This window comes from Anopheles nili, chromosome 2, assembly GCF_943737925.1.
Source record: "Anopheles nili chromosome 2, idAnoNiliSN_F5_01, whole genome shotgun sequence".
Classification (NCBI taxonomy): Eukaryota; Metazoa; Arthropoda; class Insecta; order Diptera; family Culicidae; genus Anopheles; species Anopheles nili.
In genome coordinates, this window is record NC_071291.1 from 58,933,797 (window position 1) to 58,949,048 (window position 15,252).

The 15,252-nt window shown below is 50.8% G+C and overlaps 1 protein-coding gene across 1 annotated transcript in view; it reads left to right on the plus strand.

Moving 5' to 3' along the window:
* LOC128727040 (nephrin-like) overlaps nucleotides 1–14,313 on the plus strand; it is a 29,444-nt gene extending 15,131 nt beyond the window's left edge. The window contains exons 4-22 of the mRNA XM_053820903.1: nucleotides 392–544; nucleotides 4,615–4,788; nucleotides 4,867–5,157; nucleotides 5,247–5,414; nucleotides 5,508–5,639; nucleotides 6,266–6,402; nucleotides 7,394–7,547; nucleotides 7,692–7,829; nucleotides 8,081–8,245; nucleotides 8,391–8,537; nucleotides 8,725–8,859; nucleotides 9,717–9,797; nucleotides 9,939–10,139; nucleotides 10,284–10,874; nucleotides 10,977–11,171; nucleotides 12,960–13,030; nucleotides 13,222–13,336; nucleotides 13,459–13,634; nucleotides 13,725–14,313. Of these exons, the coding sequence (XP_053676878.1) occupies nucleotides 392–544; nucleotides 4,615–4,788; nucleotides 4,867–5,157; nucleotides 5,247–5,414; nucleotides 5,508–5,639; nucleotides 6,266–6,402; nucleotides 7,394–7,547; nucleotides 7,692–7,829; nucleotides 8,081–8,245; nucleotides 8,391–8,537; nucleotides 8,725–8,859; nucleotides 9,717–9,797; nucleotides 9,939–10,139; nucleotides 10,284–10,874; nucleotides 10,977–11,171; nucleotides 12,960–13,030; nucleotides 13,222–13,336; nucleotides 13,459–13,634; nucleotides 13,725–14,282 (3,782 nt within the window). The 3' untranslated portion in view covers nucleotides 14,283–14,313. The remainder of the gene's footprint in view (nucleotides 1–391; nucleotides 545–4,614; nucleotides 4,789–4,866; nucleotides 5,158–5,246; nucleotides 5,415–5,507; nucleotides 5,640–6,265; nucleotides 6,403–7,393; nucleotides 7,548–7,691; nucleotides 7,830–8,080; nucleotides 8,246–8,390; nucleotides 8,538–8,724; nucleotides 8,860–9,716; nucleotides 9,798–9,938; nucleotides 10,140–10,283; nucleotides 10,875–10,976; nucleotides 11,172–12,959; nucleotides 13,031–13,221; nucleotides 13,337–13,458; nucleotides 13,635–13,724) is intronic.
* Nucleotides 14,314–15,252: the final 939 nt, after the last annotated feature.

Genomic DNA, 15,252 nt, shown 5'->3' on the forward strand with positions numbered 1-15,252 from the left:
TCCCGTGTGGAGATATGCGCCACACCGCGCGCTCTCGTGTGGGTGGGGAAGGTCCCGTTTTTTCATCCCGTCTTGGGTTGCATTTGGTGCGAGAAAAGCAAAAGAAAAAAAAAGAGAGAAATGGGTCGATAGAGCGTGGGAAAGGATCCTTTCGTGCGGACTAATGAGTTACGAGCGGATATTCGAGCGTGGAAGCGAGAAAGCGTTTGCCAATTATGGTGGCAAGCAAATTACATCCTTATTATCGCAGATGTGTCGCTCGAACATCCGGGAAAACCCGAGCTCCATTTTGAATGTTTTACACAAATGTTGCATTACACACACAGAGGGCGCTGTTTTTCCCGCTTCGAACGAAATGATTAATCTCTTTGTGTTGCGGTTTCATTCACAGCTCCACCATCGTCGATCGAAATCCAGGGCTACAACCGTAACGCCAAGGTGGAAGTCCGCGAAGGCCAGGACCTGACGCTGACCTGCGTGGTGTCGAACGCAAAACCCGTCGCCCAGATCGTGTGGTATCGCGGCAAAGCGGAGTACAAATCGGGTAAGCAGCTTTCAACAAATTCCACATCCTTCGGTTGCTCAACAAGGGCTTTTCAGAGTTTTTTTTATTTCTTCTTCAAGTGCATCGTTTTTCGAATCGTTTTTCCGACACTCACGAACGTTTATTTGTGCGGAAAACTGGTGTTGAGGTTATTGAAAATATTCTCTCAAATGACGCGCACTGTAACAGTAGACGGTTGTGCAATTGTCATGCTCCAGTTTCGCGGTTAACCACAGCATTGATCTCCGTTGGGCGAATGCTCGCCTTCAACACATCGTTTTTTGTGCGGAGTTCCGGTGCGTCTTCTGCACGCCTTTTTCTCGGGGAAAATCCTTAAACAACCGCCCGCCAACCCGTACGGGTCGAATCGTCGTGTTTCGCTTTTACACTCGAATAAATACACTCCAACTTTGAACAACTTCCTCCGATTACTGGCGCTGGTGTCGCCTTTTTCGCGCGTGCATTTTGCGAGGTCAAACCCCCCCTGGTCGGACCTCCAATGGGATGGTGTTATGGAAATTTTTTGGCCTCCCATCCCGACCCCACTGCGGAACAAGAAAACGAACATTCCACCCAAACCCAAGGGCAGCGTGTCCCTGTTCACGGATGAGCATGCGAGAACCGACCGAACCGGGAGAAGTCCACACTTCATTCGAGCGCTCGTCCTTGCGGTCGGTTTCGGAGGCGGTTTTCCGAAGTGATACGAATGATCAAAATCATCCCCGGCATCAACGCCGGCTGCGGCCAGCTCAGGGGAAAATGCGGTCAGCATCGTAATAAATAACGGTAATATATTCGGAGGAAATGGCACCAGGAAACGGTTTTCACAAACGACATCACCGTGCGCGCCCGGGCAAACGCCCATGACCGAGAGGCCTGAGAGTAAGATGTTCCGCTTCCGAGCCGTGCTTCTGGACCTCGGGGTTTGCGGTCGATGAAGTTGGTAAATGTCACTAAATAAATTATACGGGCGGGTTTTCGCTCTTCCTTTATTTTTTTCTTTCACCGCTCCTTCGTTTCGTCTTCGCTGCTACCGCTCTCTCTCTCCAGCGGAATGGTTTTGTTTGTTTTGCGTAGCGAAGAAACGAACGTGTGACGGTTGTCCCGCCCGGTGAAAGGAGTCCGATTTCGAGAGTCCCGGTGGAGATAGAACACCTCCCAACGAGCATGGGCTGACCTGAAGGTGACACCTTGGGCCACAGCGAGCACCGTGTTTATTCACCGCTTCGGGGAAAATCTATCACGAATGTGAAAATTGTTTGCTGACGTGAGCGTGTGTGTGTGACCTGTGCGACCGAAGCAGGATGCTTGAGAATCCTCGAACGAATGTCAGCTCATCAGTATAAACAGTGGCGTGGAGACTTCATTCGTCAGCGCCAAACTCCCTCGTAGCGTGTGCGTGTCCTCCGCAGGAACCGACATCGCTCTCTTCAAAAGGACATTTTTCAAAGGACCGCGGTTCGGTTCTCATCCCTCGGCGTGTGATTTTGTCCTTGCGTTTTTCTTCTTTTCATCCCCGATTTTCCTCGATCATCCGCCCCATTACCGTCACGGGTTCCGGACATAAGCCTGCGAGTTGGTGGTGTTTTTTACACCTTTCCGAAAAAATAAAACCCGTCCCTGGCGTCGGTTGCGCGGCTCACTGGGCAAGGATTCGGCAAGGGATTCCCTGCGATGTCAGAACCGGACCGTTTCCGTGGCACCAGACGTGCGAGTGAGAGAACGAGAGAGAACAAAATAAATTGAAGTCCCTCTCGGTACATTTTTCATCATTTTTTGACATTCGCAGTTGGTGTGTCTGTTCGGGATTCTTTCTTTCTTTTTTTTGTGCTGTGTGTGTTCAGCTCGCCACCCTACCGTTCGAGGTGCTAGGACACCGGGGTGGAGATGAAACTTTGTGTGTGACCGTTCTGAGGAGAAAGTAGCAGCAGCAAAACAAAAAAAAACATGAAGCAACTCGCAACGGCAAGGGTCACCAGCAGCAACCGTTTTGTCCGGGAGGCATTAAAAGGATTTTCTTTTGTTAAGCTTACCTTAATCGTTTAAAGCGCTAGATGCTGCCGTTTGTGGGACGGCTTCTTTGGCACGAAATTTAAAGACTCTTTTTCTGTTTTTTTTTTTCGAACGGAAGCTCCCGAGTGTTGCCGGCAGATAAAGCAACACAGAGCACCCCCACGTTGGAATGTAGTAGCGAGGTCCTTTTTCATCAAGGACTCGTGTCAGATGAAGTGGACACGGCAAACGGAAACCGAAGCGTCCGCCTGATGGTGGCTCCATTTGCGACATGTGAACAAGTGCGAAGAAAGTCAACTTGAAGCCCGGAAGCACTTGGGTTGAAGAAAAATGGGTCGAAAAACAAAGACAACATAATTCCGGGCGGCACGACCGGATGTGCGACACCGCTGGCGCGCGGTGGCTTGCAGCGTTTGAGGTGACAATCCTATCCCGCCCTCGGTGGTCCGTTGATAGATGGTCGCACTTAAAAGGGGTTCAAGCGATTTCAATTTCCTCGAACGTTTGCCCAAAAACTCGCACTCTCGTTCGTGTGTGGATCGCCGGGATTGGACCAGCACGTGTGGATGACGGCACGGGTGTATCCTTGAACGGGCCAACCCACCCTCCGGGGGTTGCTGTTGATAGGTCCGCAGAAGGTCCTCCGAGGGATGCTGCTGAAAGTTTGTGTGTGAGAGAGAAAGAGAGAGAGAGAAAGAAAGAAGACCCAGCCTAAATGATCAAAAATGGTCACACATTTTCAATCTCTTCGTGGCGGCTTCGGGACGAGCCGCATGGTTGACATTCTTTCGAGGATATCATTTCGCTTCTCCGGCAGTCGGTGCTTGGTTTCTTCATTCTTCATTTCCACCCAACGGTGGGGCTCCATTTTGCGTTATATGGTGATGACAAATTGCTTTCCTCGCCGACCAACCGACCCTTTGCCGGTCCTTTGCCCCAAAATCCTATTTTCATAAACAAATTTGTCACGGATTGTCCGGTCAGCCGAAGCGACCAATCGAGACGAAAACATCTCATATCCATTTTCCACGCACCGGGTGGGTGGATTTTTCCACACATGTATGAGTGCGTGTGTGTGTGCGGGGAGGTTGGCCACCATTGCGATGCGATTCCGGGTGGTTGGAGGATTTTTTTCTCTCTGTTTTCCAACCCCATTTGATGCCGCTTTCGATGGAAATTGCTAATGGATTCCGCTCGGGGCGACTTTGTTATGGTCAGTACAAATGGCGCACAATTCCATTTCGAATGTGGCAGGGATTAGGACGCAAGGGGTGTATCTTTTTTTTATCCTTCCGAGAGGGCAAACCGGAACTCCTCACCGGGGAAGGCGAGAATAAATACCGTTGTGCGAACATTCGCGCTCGCTTGATGTATTTGTCAAATATTCAGCACGACAAATCGTGTTAGTGTGCAACATTTTCCACAACGCCGTTGCCATGGTAATGCGATGCGAATAGGATGCATAAAGTCGCCCATGCGTACGCCCCACTGCTTTATGAACATTTACAGTGCCAAAATAGGATCTTAAAAAAGGAATGGCACCGAAAAAAAAAAACGCACAAACACAGACCGAAATTTTGCACTCCCACAGATAGCTGTCACGGGCGTTACACCGTTAATAAATGCAGGTTCCGAAGCCGGGGCGCGGGTTGCGAAAATAAAACAAATGAGTGGCAGTTGCCGTACCAAATTGAGCATCATTACTCTTGATCAGCCCGTGGCTCGGAAATGACAGCGAGATCGTCCCGAGAGCGAGACAGAATTTCCCAATGCTCGAAGGTCGCGTCCCTCGTGGCGGTGTGTAAAAGTTATATCCTTCGGGCTGAAGATATTAAATTATCTGCCCGTAATGAACCTTCCCGGTGGCAGGTTGCCGGAGAATCTACGAATACCTGTCGGTCCAGATCGACCCCAGTGGGAGTGCCAGTGAACTGTGCTTAATTTTTTTTTCTCCCAAACTTTAGACGCCAGACACCCCCAGAAGCAGGGTTACATTTAATTTTTCTTTCATTTTCACTCGTTTTTCTCGTTTAACACGTTTCATTGGTCGATTGCAGATACGATCGAGAACAAGATGACGGAAACGGAGGGCAAACGGTACACGGTGTCCTCGCAGCTGCGAATCAAACCGACCGCCGAGGATGACTACATGGAGTACACCTGCCAGGCGAAGCACAAAGCCCTGCAACCGGACCGACCGATGCAGACAAAAGTGCAGCTTTCGGTGTTGTGTGAGTATCGATCGAAGTGACTCCTCGAAGCAGCTTGATTTGATTGTGAAACATACCTTCGCGTGTATCCTCACACAGATCCACCTGGGGAGCCACAGATCGAGGGCTACTCGGCTGGTGAGGTCCTTCGGCGTGGTCAGAACGTGGAGCTGATCTGTCGTAGTCGTGGCGGCAACCCACCAGCTCAGCTGATCTGGTACAAGAATGACGTGCAGGTTCGCATGGCTTACCGGACGACGGATCGACTATCAGAGAACATCTACTCGTTCGTGGCCGAAGAAGGCGACAATAAGGCTCGGTTGCGTTGTGAAGCCAACAACATTATGATCTCGGCTCCGCTTAAAACCGAACTAACGCTCAGCGTATTGTGTAAGTGGTTCTTTTTATTTGATTGGATTGCTCGAAATAGAAAGAATGGTTTCACGTGTCGAATGACACATTTTCCCTGTTTTCCACAGTCGCACCCACTCAGGTCATCATTTCCGGTGCCTCGGAAGCTCGCACAGGAGATGTCGTGGCGTTGCAATGCCAGACGGCTCCTTCGAACCCACCGGCGGAAATCAAATGGAGCGTCAATGGGCATCACATGAAGAACACCACCTCAAGGACGATCGAGAATCCCGATGGTAAGTTTCTCGCTGGGAAGGTGTTACATCACATTTTCTCACCCACATACACTCCTTGGAATCCTTCTCTCTCTCACAAACACACACTCGCAGGAGGATGGATCACGATGTCCAACATTTCCGTACCGGTGGAACCGAACAAACGCTCGATGGTGGTGATTTGCCACGGGCTCAACATGCAGCTGACGGAGAACGTCATCGCTACACACACGGTTAACGTGCTGCGTAAGTATTCCCCTTGTTAAGATTGAGGTTAAAGTTAGGTACTCGAAATCGAAACCTTCACGCGGTTAATGGTGGTTTGAATGCACCTTCACCGCACCGGAGCATGAGATGGCATCGTCCGGACACGTCAGCATAACCGAGGACGGCGAAAAAGACGCCCAGCAAATTAATTAATCCGCACTGCACTCGAAGTGCACGAAACCGCGTCCGCGTGTGCGGCCCTTTCTGCGGGCTCACGAGATTATAGTTTGCGTAACAAAATTGAATTATTCATGCTGATGGTAGCGAAACGAGGACGAGAAACCCGAGTTTGTGCATCGCAAGGAAAACCGTCACGCCCGAAGTGAGGGAAAATGCAAAACCAGCCTGATTAGCTTTCGTCCTTCAGGATACCATCCTGTCCGGCGTTTTAGCGTTTAATTTTAACAGTGATTTATTTGCGGGCTTTCGGTCACTTTGAGCGCTCGATAAGTGCGGTTAATTGGCTTCTGGCCGGAAGGTTTGCCGCTGCTAAGGTGGCCGTAAGTTTTCCACCCTCAAACCAACACGCACATTAATCTTTTTCCCTTCGTACCGTGTGTCCTTTTTTATCTCTCTCTCTCTCTTTCTCTCGCTCTTTCCAACAGTTCCCCCAAGCCAACCGATCATAACGGGCTACACCGAGGGTACGATAATAGCGGCCGGATCCGTGCAACGACTCCAGTGCACCTCAACCGGTGGCAATCCACTGGCCACGCTGACCTGGTACAAGAACGACAAAAAGGTAAGTCAATAATCGGTCCACAAATCACGGCAAAACCCCGTTTCGGGCTCGGGGATCCTCCCAAAAGCGAGATTGTTTGCGGGCAGCTGATAATATGTTGCCACTTTTTGGGCCACCGGTGCCTTGTTCGTTTCTTGTTCGGTTTTTGGGCGTTTTTTTCTTTGTTATTTATGCACACTAACCCACCCAACACGCGTGCGGTTAGCATATAGTTTACATCATTCATCACCGAAAGCTCCCCGTCAGTGTTTGTGTAACTTACACAACGCTCGCTAGTTCCTAAAACCGTTTGGCCACGTGTTGAGCTTCGTGTCCTAGGGGGTGTTCGCCATTTTTCCGGGACCCACCCGTGTCCGTTGCCACGGCATCTCCGCCCGCGTGGGAGATTTAATTAATTTCCGCAAACTTTGCCGAACCGAGCCGTACGGTTTTGCGTCCCCTCGGTTGGTAAATATTTGCCCGAAAAACCGGCCAACACCAGTGACCAGTGACCGGACCTGGGGAAAGTCCTTCGCTTAGCTCGCATGTGCCCGAGCTCTCGGGGTTCTGTGTTCTGTTTTTGTTTGCTTCTGCTCCTGCGCCTGCTTGCGTGCCTGGGTTGCGTGGCCCTTGCGAACGGATCTTTGAGATCCGGAAGCCGGAACCGGGATCGGTTTGCAGATGCTCTGGGGGGGGTTTTGTGTGTTGTGTTTCGATCACCATTCGTCACTCAAGCGCTGACGCCTTGTTTTCGGGGGGCGGGGGAAAACCGGATGGACCGTGTTTTTGTCGACCCGAGCGGTGGGAAAACGCCACTCGGCGTATCAGCGGATTATTTGCGTTCGCAGTGGAATTAAATTAGAAATTCCCACGTCACACATTCGGGCTTCCAAACTAATTGCAAAATTGTCCAAAGCCGGCTGGTGACTTTCGCTGCCCCGAGAAAACGCCACTTAACTGTCGAACGCGACTGATGCGCCCTTTTTGTGTTTTTGTTCTCCAACCCAACCAGTTAAACGCACCCACAAAGTCGACGGATAAATCCGTCTCCTCGGAGCTCTCGATACTGGTTAACGCGACGGATAACCAGGCGAAGTACCGCTGCGAGGCGCACAACTCAGCCACCGAAATACCCATGTCGGCCAGCAGGACTCTCGCGGTGAACTGTAAGTATCCGGTGCCGCAAGGACACACGCGTTTGAACTGCCATCGCCGTTTGCTCGCCGGGTGGCGTTGCGCTTGCTTGAGCAAAGGATTTAACTCTTCTTGCGGCGTTTTTTTTTTGTGTTTTTACCCTCGTGACCGCGCAGTCCCGCCCGAGACGGTGAAAATCAAAATCATCCCACCGGAGCTTAAGCCCGGCATCGAGGCGACGCTGATCTGTGATTCGAGCTCCAGTAATCCTCCCGCAACGATTTCGTGGTGGCGCGATGGTATCGCTGTTGACGGTAAGTACACACACACACACACGCGTGCATGCGCACACACACACAAGAAAAAAAGGATGCGCGCGTGGTGGCTTCACAGCGCCTGAATTGCTGCAAACCTCATCACAACCACGCGCAGTCTATCTTGGGGGTGATCAAACACCCCCCCCAAAGTGCGCCTCGTACACCAACCAGGACCCATGTTTTGTGCTGTTTTCACTCAATCTTTCTCCGGGGTTGGGTGGTTTTTTGCGTCTTTTCCCGCCTGCCAGGAATGAACAACTCGTCGAAACCGGGCCTGTGGGGTGGCTACGTGTCCTCGCTGGAGCTGAAGGTGAACATCAGCCAGGACATGGACGGGAATGTGTACACGTGCCAGAGCGCCAACGAAGCGCTACAACGCAACGTGCACGAAGCCATCAAGCTGCAGGTGCTATGTACGTATCCTGGAGGGTGTTCGACCGAAAGGACCTCCATTTGTTTTTTTTTTTGGGGAACTTTCTCCATTTACCGGGCCGCCCGTAAGCGCACACTCACTAACTTCCGGTGTACCGTTTGCTATCTCTGTGTGTCCATTTGCAGATCCACCTAAATTTAAGCCACCTCCATCGTCGACCGTCGTCGGTGCGGAAGGAGAACCACTGACCGTCGCGATGGTTGCCACCGGGAACCCGATGTCCATCTCGTACACGTGGACGAAGGATGGCCTTCCGATCCTTTCAACTGCAGGTAGGTTAGCGTGGTGTGGCTGGAAAAACGGGACAACCAAAAGAAAGAAAAAAAAACCCAACCACCTCCGGCACGCAAAACCGGACCCGCGAAGATGTAATCCCGGCTTTTTTTGCACCCATAATCAGCGAAATTAATCTAAGTAAAACTGTTTCATCCACGCGTTTCCCGTTTATCTCAAACGCAGCGGCCCAGCGGATCGTGTCCGAGGGACCAATCCTGAACATCACCCGGCTCAACCGTAACGATACCGGCATCTACACTTGCGAGGCTGTCAACTCCCAAGGGTCGGCGATGATTAATATTTCCGTCGTAGTTGAGTGTAAGTACATGAATCAAACTTTGTCCGGTCGTTCGGTCGTCCGGTCGTTATCGTTTTTCGCAGACCGGCATAACGGACCGGGTGGGCCGATATTTTTGCGTGACGTGACGCGCATCCACGGGCTCGGGGGTCTCAGGACCTTCCACGGAGCGCCCGAACACACGTACGCATTTGTCATCTGCTTTGGTTTTGCTGCGAAGCTGCTCGCTCCGAGAGCCGCATGCTCAATATTGAACCTACCCCAAAAAGCTGCCCACGTGTCCTTGCCTGGTACACGTTACACGGATCAATGCCCCGGCAGTGCCCCTTCGAGTGTACCTTTGCGCCAGCGTACCGTGGTCGCGCGGTACGTGTATTGGGCGTGAAAGACAAATGGTTTTCATTTGGCCCGGCCGGTTGGGGGCGTAGCAAAAGATTTTTACCCGGAACCATGTGTGGGCCCCGGGCGTTCTGGGTTCGGTCTCCCGGAAGCATTTATACGTCAGCGGTGCAAATAAAAATTTATTACATTTTATGGATTAATGCAGCTGTCCGTGAACATTAATCTGGATGAAATTGTTGCCACGTCGGAATGGGAGCTTGGGTTGGGGGCAAAAAAAGAGGCAGTTTTTTGTGTGGGCACTTTTATGCCGGTGTAGCAGTTACGAAGGACCTGTAGGCTAGTGGCGCGAGACAGCTTTCCCTAGGCGATTGGAAAATTGGTCGTTGTCCTTCCGTTGGGCGTGTCAGATCCGTTTTCGATATTTGTCGTTATGAGTGGTTTGTTTTTGTGACTGAAATTCCTTTTTTTCGTATGAATTTATCGATCGAATCTAACGCTCGGCTGTATGTGTGTGTTATTTTTCCCTCCTCACCAGATGGCGCTTCTATTCAGTCGATTTCGGAAAACGTTACCGTGAGCCCAGGCGAGGAAGCAATGTTGTCCTGCACCGTCGAAGGTAAGAGATTTTTTTGTCGAGTTGATTGATTGTCCTGCACCTTGAAAAGACCCTCAGACGCGCTGGGTCCCCGCAAAAAATTGCGCCCCCCGCACAAAATTGAAAAAGGCCTTCAATTTTGTTCGTGTCAAATCACAACAGGCAAACCCCTGACGGAGGAACACATCCGATGGGAGCGCATCGGGTACGATATGACCATCAAAACTTCGACCACCTTCGCGAATGGGACGAGCTATCTGCACGTGAAAAACGCTCGCCGTGAGGACGTCGGCAACTTCCGGTGTATCGCCGACAATCGCGTCGCAAATCCAACCAGCCGCGATGTGCTGCTGATCGTGAAGTGTAAGTAGCATAAACATGAAGCTTTTCGTGTGAGCGATGGTTATGAGCAACTTGCTTTTTTCTGGCCATCGTTTTAACTCTCGAAACGCGTTGCTTATCCTGCCCGCACGGGGTTTCTTTCGGCCTCTTTCTCACACGGAACAGTTGCACCGGAAATCGACAAATCCCCGGTGATGCTTCGAGCGGCGGCCGGTTTCAGTGAACGTGCTCGATTACCGTGCCGTGCTCAGGCCGCACCAAGGCCAAAATTCTACTGGTCCCGCTCCGGGCAGGTGCTGAACGTGAACCAATCGGCAAAGTTCTACGTCGAGTACAAGCAGATCGACGCGTTAACGTACGAATCGACGCTGATCGTCGAACGTGTGGCGGCCAATGACTACGGTCTGTACGAGTGCATCGCGCGCAATGAGCTTGGTAATGTGAAGGAAAAGGTTCGGTTGGATGTAACCTCACCACCGGATCCACCGGTGAGCCTGAACGTGCTGAATGTCACGCACGATTCGGTGACGCTTGCCTGGACGCCCGGCTTTGATGGTGGCATGAAGGCGAACTATCGCATCCGGTATCGCGAGGTGAACAGCGATCGCTACTGGTACGAGGATAGTCAACCAAACTCGTACAAACTCACGATCGGTGGCTTGCGCATGAACACGCTGTACGTTTTCTCGATCATGGCATCGAATGGGCTCGGTTCGAGCCGCTATCTACCGGATGTGACGCGTGCACACACTAAAGGTAAGTCTATGTCCTGTTCCCCCAGCAGAGTACTCTCGTCCCTTAGCTCTCGTGTTCGATCGCGATGTAATGCTCGTATCTCTTCCGTGCGGCTGGCTGCAGACACGCCACCATCACAACCAGCATCATCGTTGGGTAGTAAACCGGCCACATCACAGGCGGGCGGTGGTTCGATCGGCGCTTCCGGCATCGTGCTGCTAATAGGCGTTGCGGCCGGAATCTGTCTCGTGCTGCTCAACATCATCCTGATTGGGTGCTGCATTCACCGGCGCACCGTTCACAAGCGCATCAAGCGGGGTAACTGTTTCGTCCCTTCACAAGCCAGCAACTTTCCCAGTGGATGTCCCATCTCCGAGCGATAGGAAGTGTGGTTCTTTTTGCCACCACCGCTAGTTGACGCGTTTCGTTGCACTGAAGACGGTTCCGCAGTGCACGTGTCGAATCGTCGTCTTTACGATTGGCTCAATCACGAATGTCTCGTCGTCTACGGCCGGTGGTGGTGTCCCGGGAAAGGATGTATCGATCCATCAATCATCCTCATCATTGCCATTCCATTTTGTATCCGCGCGTGCAGCTAATGATGGTGCAGTACCGTGCGCGTTTTCGGGGACGTTGTCGGGCTTTGATTTCGATTCCGGTAACGCACCATTAGCCACTTGTTAGACGGTGGGGGGGCGGATAACGATAACGATGCAAATTGCACCGAATGGGTGGAGCTGTCGCAGGAACAGGTCGAGGAAAATGGGGAAAAGATTCGGCGTCCGATGGTTTCGTTGACAAGCCACGCATTCGTTGGCGCTTGGTGCTGATTTATTCACAGTCAGCGGGAGGAAAACTGCCAGAAATGGAATCAATTTTTGTCGAGTGAACGAAATGTGTGTGTGTGTTTTTTTTTGCGATGTCGGCAGACTCGTGAAGAGATAATGGATTTTGGGAATGGAATAAACTTAGCGCAATTGGATGTAACGGGGTGGAAATAGCGCGACACAAAACGCCGTCAAGCGGTCAATTCGTAAATTGTCGCTCGAAAATTGGAAACACTAAGTACGGCATGGATTTTTGCGTGAAAAAAGAGCCGTTTTTTCTCTCTCTCTCTCTCCCGGATGATCCTGTGGCGTGATTAGGGAGCAATGGAAGGGACATTTTTTTTGTTCTTTGGCTTCTACATCACCTACGGTCTATTGATCGTTTGCTCGAGTGCTCGTTTTTGCCAATGTGCCAATATGTTGACAGGCAATTGAATTCATTTGTAGCACCATTTGGCAATTAGGATTTTTTGTGTGTGCTTCAGTTTGGATATAGATTGGCACGCGTGCAGAGAACAATGTCGACTAATTGTGTTCGACAGCGTCGCTTTATTTCTTCTCCATTATGGTTGCTTTACTGTTCTTTTGATTCGTCGTGTTGTAGGTTCATGATGTGCTTTGTTATATGCGTGTTATTTCTCTTGTTTTTTTTGTGTCTTGTTTCTCTCTGTATTTTCTTTTTTTATTTTATATTATTTTATATGTTTGTTTTATATGTTTTTTTATAATTTGCTTTGGCTTTTTGTTTATTTCCATGATTTCCTTCCACTAAACGGATCAGGTCCTGCCGTAGACGCCCCCGAGATGGTGCAAAGTGCCGAAATTCCTAGCTTCGTGATATTTTGCATCGCCCTGGCCGCCCTCTGCCTGCTGGCGGTTAACGCCGGGCTCGTTATCTGGTGCATTTTGCGAAAGCGAGCAAAAGGTAAGCTGCCAGCGCTTTGTGGCGCCCTGCTCTAACCCCTCAATCGGGCACTCATTTGGCGGTTAATTTTCCGGACAAAAGCATAACTCTTCCGCGTGTTCTGTCGCTAACCGTGCTGAGACTAAATTCAAAATCCTTTCACTAATCCCGTTCCGGTGTGTTTTCGGGGGGAAAACATGGGAAAACTTGGGTGCACACCCGGGCCGTTAGCGGGCTCGTGGTGCTGTGGGAAAATAGAGAAGAAGACAGAAAAAAAACGAAAAGAAACGCTCCTCAAAGGCGATGGGACATCCTCAACCGTTGCAGCCGTGTGTCTAAACGCCGCCATACTAAACGTGATTGCATTCGTTTCAGGCGAAACGCTGTCTAGTGTCTCGGAAAAGAGTGACGCTTACTCAACCGACGCTAATCGTCCCGACTACACGGTAGGTGCCTCTTAACCCAAATTCGCCCAAACGGAGGCTCTTTCGACCTGCCGTTGTGTGTCGAGCCAGCGCATAATGTTCCATCTTTCCATCTTTGCCCTCTTTCTCTCTCTCTCTCATTGTTCCACGACATCGCACCTTTGCATCGCACTTGCACGCGTAACTCATCGCGATAACGACCCGATTAACAGGATGACACTACCAGCAAATCCGCTTCGACATATCTCGTGGAAAATGGGGACATGCCGCCGCCTCGCTACCAGAAGGAAGGCACTCTTCCCCCGTACCCTAACAATATCAATGGAGGTGGGTTAATTTTTCATTCATTTCGTCCCTGTTTCGCGCGTGTTTTACACGCCCAAGGAGGTCCTCCTGCATGTCGTTCGATTGCTTATTTTTCGTGTGTGTTTTTCGCTCGATCGAAACAGCCTACGCCCGGACTTTGCCCCATCCGCGGCACAACCCAGTGAACTATCAGCAGCGCAGCCACGACGATCAGATGATCGAACGGAGTAGCTACGTGACTGCTCCTTCGCCAGGACCACCGTTTGATGGGTCGTATTACAACATGAACAGCGATCGCTACCTATCCTATCCACCCATGGTAGGTTTCCCAGCGGTTGGCTGATGTAGTTTCACTTCGTTTCATGCTGCTTTTTTTGTTTGGTGCTTCTTCGATTTTTCCCCCTCACAGCAGGATTATTCGGCGATGGAGATGTCGACACCACCGCCACCGATCATACCGGCATTGCCTAAAAACACTGGCACGCTAACACGCACGACTCGCCCGATGGTGCCACCACCAGATGTGACCTATCACGCGCAATCGGTGGTTAACGAGAGCTCCTCATCACCGCAGCACATGAGCAGTAGTCTTAGTGGCGCCATCATCGGTACTCTTGGGCCCGGTCAAGCTCCAGTACCAGCTCCCAAACCTCTGCAGGGCATCCTAAAGGACCCGAAGCGTAACAGCAGCGCAAGCAACAGCAGCCAACACCAACAGCTACAACACGGGACGCAACTGATCGCGGTGCAAAATCCTTCACCGGTGCCACTCGGGCTTCCGATCGTGGGTAGTACGTTTTTGGGAGCGGCCACTGGTGGCACGTCGACAGCAGGTGGACAGCCTGGAGGTCATGGTAGCAGCCTCGGAAATAGTCTGCTGATCGGTACGTACGATCCTAGCAGCACGAATTTAAGCTCGTTTAACGCGTCGTTCGGGTTCACGGATGCTGACGGGCACCTGGTGTAAAAAGGGGCCAAAGGTCCTGCGCATCCTTGCCAAAACCCCGTCGGGCATTGAGTCAACGCTGCAACATGGTCGCGTGATGTGCCAGGACGACGCCGCTCGCTGGCCAGCCATCTCCGAGCGTTTCGGTTTTTGCGTGTGTAATTATTATTGTGTACGTTCGTGGGTACGGTGTTTTTTTTTTTTTTCTAAACTTTTCTCCTCCCTATCTGAATCTGGCGTGTTAGAGCGCTGTGTTGACTGTGATAACAAAACTTTGCTAGCATAATGTGTAATTACGAAGCGCGTGAGTGTCGATGGAAGCCCACTAGCTGGAAGCTGCGTGTGCAGGGGGAGAGAGTTGGCGATCCTTCGCGATCCTCTGCGTTCGGTTGCGTTCGATCGAGCCAAAGGACGAACGAGAGAGCTTGTGTGCAAGTGTTGTGGTAGTGTGTGAGTTGCGGAAACCGCGCTCGAGTGCGTAGGTGGGCTGACGGTAAGGCTTTGTAAGCAGCGCGTCTGCCTGCTGTCGGTACATCTAGGGAAGCTTATCCGGGACGTTGCATTCTGAACATAACATTGCTTGCATCGTGTCTCTGGTTGTTTTCGTCTAGACGTAAAATGTTTGCGTTGCTCGGTTGTGACAGAAGAGGACAGGGTTTTCGCTGCCAAACGCGCGTGCAGCGAGCTGTAAGTACTTTAAAGTTAAAGCAAAATCATTCAAAAAGAAACACACACACACACACTCACTCACTCACACACAAGTGAAGAAAAAAGAAACAACAACAAATCAAGAATCTCAAATGCAACAATCACTCGCGGGTTGATGCGCTAATATACATACATCTATAAATAAATATATATATACATATTCACAATTTAAAGCTAATAAAGGAAAGGTTCATATTCATATATATATAAAGAAGAAAAGTAGGGGAAGAAAAATAAAAGGATCGAAAGATAAAGCGCTCTAAAGGCCCCACAGCTAAGGATC